Source organism: Corvus kubaryi, unplaced genomic scaffold (genome assembly GCF_017639235.1).
Source record: "Corvus kubaryi isolate FWS band 111438036 unplaced genomic scaffold, C.kubaryi_AGA036_p1.0 36356, whole genome shotgun sequence".
Lineage (NCBI taxonomy): Eukaryota > Metazoa > Chordata > Aves > Passeriformes > Corvidae > Corvus > Corvus kubaryi.
In genome coordinates this window covers 30,867-33,179 of record NW_024580854.1, presented here as the reverse complement: position 1 = coordinate 33,179, position 2,313 = coordinate 30,867, and the positions used below count along the sequence as shown (strand labels likewise).

Sequence of the window (2,313 nt, the reverse complement as noted above, 5' to 3'; positions counted from 1 at the left end):
CCCCGCCCCCGCCGCCGCCTCCCGCCGCCTCCCGCCGCCGCCGGCAGCGTCCTTGCGGCAGGAAGATGCCCGGGGAGGTGCCGCCGCCGGCGCCCCGGGGGCTGCGGAGCCTCCCGCTGCTGCTGCTGCTGCTGCTGCTCAGCGCCCGCGCCGCGCTGGTGAGTGCGGGGGCACCGGCGGGGGGCACCGGCGGGGGGGCCGAGGGACACCGGCACCGCCAGGGGGGCGGCGGGGACCGGCACCGAGAGGGGGATGAGGGGAGGGATCGGCATCGGCACCGGGAGGGGTCAGCGGGGACCGGCACCGGGAGGGGCCGGCGGGGACCGGCAGCGGCCCCGCGGAGGAGCTGCCGCGGGCAGGGGGGTGGGACCGGCCCCGGCACCGCGCGTGGATCGGTACCGCGGGGGCCGGGGATGTGTGGGGTGGCACCGGCGTCGCGCACGGGCTGGCCCCGGGCAGCGGCACGGGTCTGGAACGGCCTCGGTACCGCGCGTGGATGGGCAGCGGGCGGGGGGCACCCGCAGCGGGCGGGGGGCGTGGGGCCGGCAGCGGAACCGGGGCGGGACCGGCGCCGTGCGGGGTCTGGCAGCTGCGGCCGGCGGGGATCGGGACCGGGACCCGCCCGGGGCGCTCCGGGACCCGCAGTCCGCTGTGGGGGTCCCCCAGCTCCCGAGGGGCTCCGCTCCCCCCTCCGTGCCCGCAGAGCCCCCCCGAGCCCCGCAGCCGCTGTCCCCGCGGGTGTCCCCTCCCCTGCCACCCCCCGGGCGGTGCCGGGCACGGTGGCGGGCGTGGGGAGGGGGCTGCGGGCAGCCGCCGCTTGAAGGTCGCAGGGAAACGCGCCTTGAAAAGCGCCCCGAGGGGCGGAGAGGGAGGAACCCCCCTGCTGCTGCTGCTGCTCGGGGGCAGCAGAAACTCGCCCCCCATCCGCCCCCCGCCTCCCCGTCCCCGCTCCCCTCCTGCATCCCCAGCCCCCGGTGGGGCGGAGGGCGCAGATGCAGCCCGGGCAGCGCCCGCTGCTCCCGTTCCGTGGGGCCGGAGGAGAAGGGGCTGGGCGGCCTCTGGCACCTCCAAAACTGCTGCTCCCCACCGGCAGCTCCGCCTGGGAGAGCAGCCGTGGGATCCTGGGGTCCGTGGGAGCCTGGGGTCCGTGGGAGCCTCCCAGCCCTGCCTGCACCCTGCCCCGAGCCGGGCGTTGGAGCTTTGCAGGACCGGGGCGCTGCTTTTTGGGGGATGCTCTCCGGGAAGGAGCCGGAAGATGCTTTTCCCCCCAGCCCAGGAGCAGTGGGAGAGCGCGGCGGGGAGGAAGGCTGCCCCTGCTCCTCCTCCTCTCTTCAAGAGGGGAAGAAGCCCCAGGGCCTGGCTGCTGCAGTGAATCACCCGGAGCTCCTGCCGGGCTCTGTTTGGGGGTGCCCCAGGCTGGCCCCCCATTCCCGCACGAGGGGCGGCTCCCAGCTCTCCCAGCCCCTCTGGATTAGAGACCCAACTTCAGCGTCCCTGAGGGGACACGAGGCGCTCCTCCAACACCTCTGGTGAATCTGCACGGCCGCCGGATCCAAGGGCACTTTGTTCAGCCCGAAATTCCCTTTGCCACGGATCCCGGGGAGTCTCTGCTCCGCTGGGAGCTCCCCTCCATCCCCGCGGTGAGGGGTGAGTGCGGCTGTGCCGGTGTCCGCAGCCCCCGCGGCAGTGTGGGGTCGGCTCTGGGCGTGCTCATCCCCCCCGGATGAGCTTTTCCCCTTCCTTTTGGGGAACTGGCGTTGCTGGTTGCTGGATTAGGTTGGTGGCGTTTCCTGAGGGTGTTTAGGCCGTTTGAGAGAGGCTGTGGGGTTGTTCAGGGCCGGGCGGGGAGAGGATGGGATGTGGGATGTGGGATGTGGGATGTGGGATGTGGGATGTGGGACGCTCCCGAGGGCTGGAGGAGCTGCTGCCTCCACCTGGATGGGATCGAGGCCTCTCCTCTCCCCCTCTCTTCCCTGAAGATTTAAATTTGGGCAGACCCAGCTCCTCCCTTGGGTCGCCGGGGTGGGAAGCGGTGACTTGGCACAGCTCAGGCACATCCGTGACGATGGGATGGGGATGGATTTGGGGGTTCCTGTCCCCCCAGTGCCGGATCCTGGGCCCTGCCAGGGAGCTTTCCCCTGGAGCAGCGCCAGGAGAGTTCCTGGCTGCTCCGAGGATGAGAAACTCCGGCCCCGTTGGGGTCCCTGGGATGAGTCCCTGGAATGAGTCCCTGTCCCCATCCCGGGGAGCACAGAGGGACAGGGATGGGGACAGGGAGGGGACAGGGAAGGGGACAGGGATGGGGACAGGGAT

The 2,313-nt window shown here is 72.9% G+C and overlaps 1 protein-coding gene across 1 annotated transcript in view; it reads left to right on the top strand.

Moving 5' to 3' along the window:
* Positions 1-6: 6 nt before the first annotated feature.
* SDC3 (syndecan 3) overlaps positions 7-2,313 on the top strand; it is a 33,167-nt gene continuing 30,860 nt past the window's right edge. Inside the window, exon 1 of the mRNA XM_042019880.1 lies at positions 7-158. Within this exon, the coding sequence (XP_041875814.1) occupies positions 66-158 (93 nt within the window). The 5' untranslated portion in view covers positions 7-65. The remainder of the gene's footprint in view (positions 159-2,313) is intronic.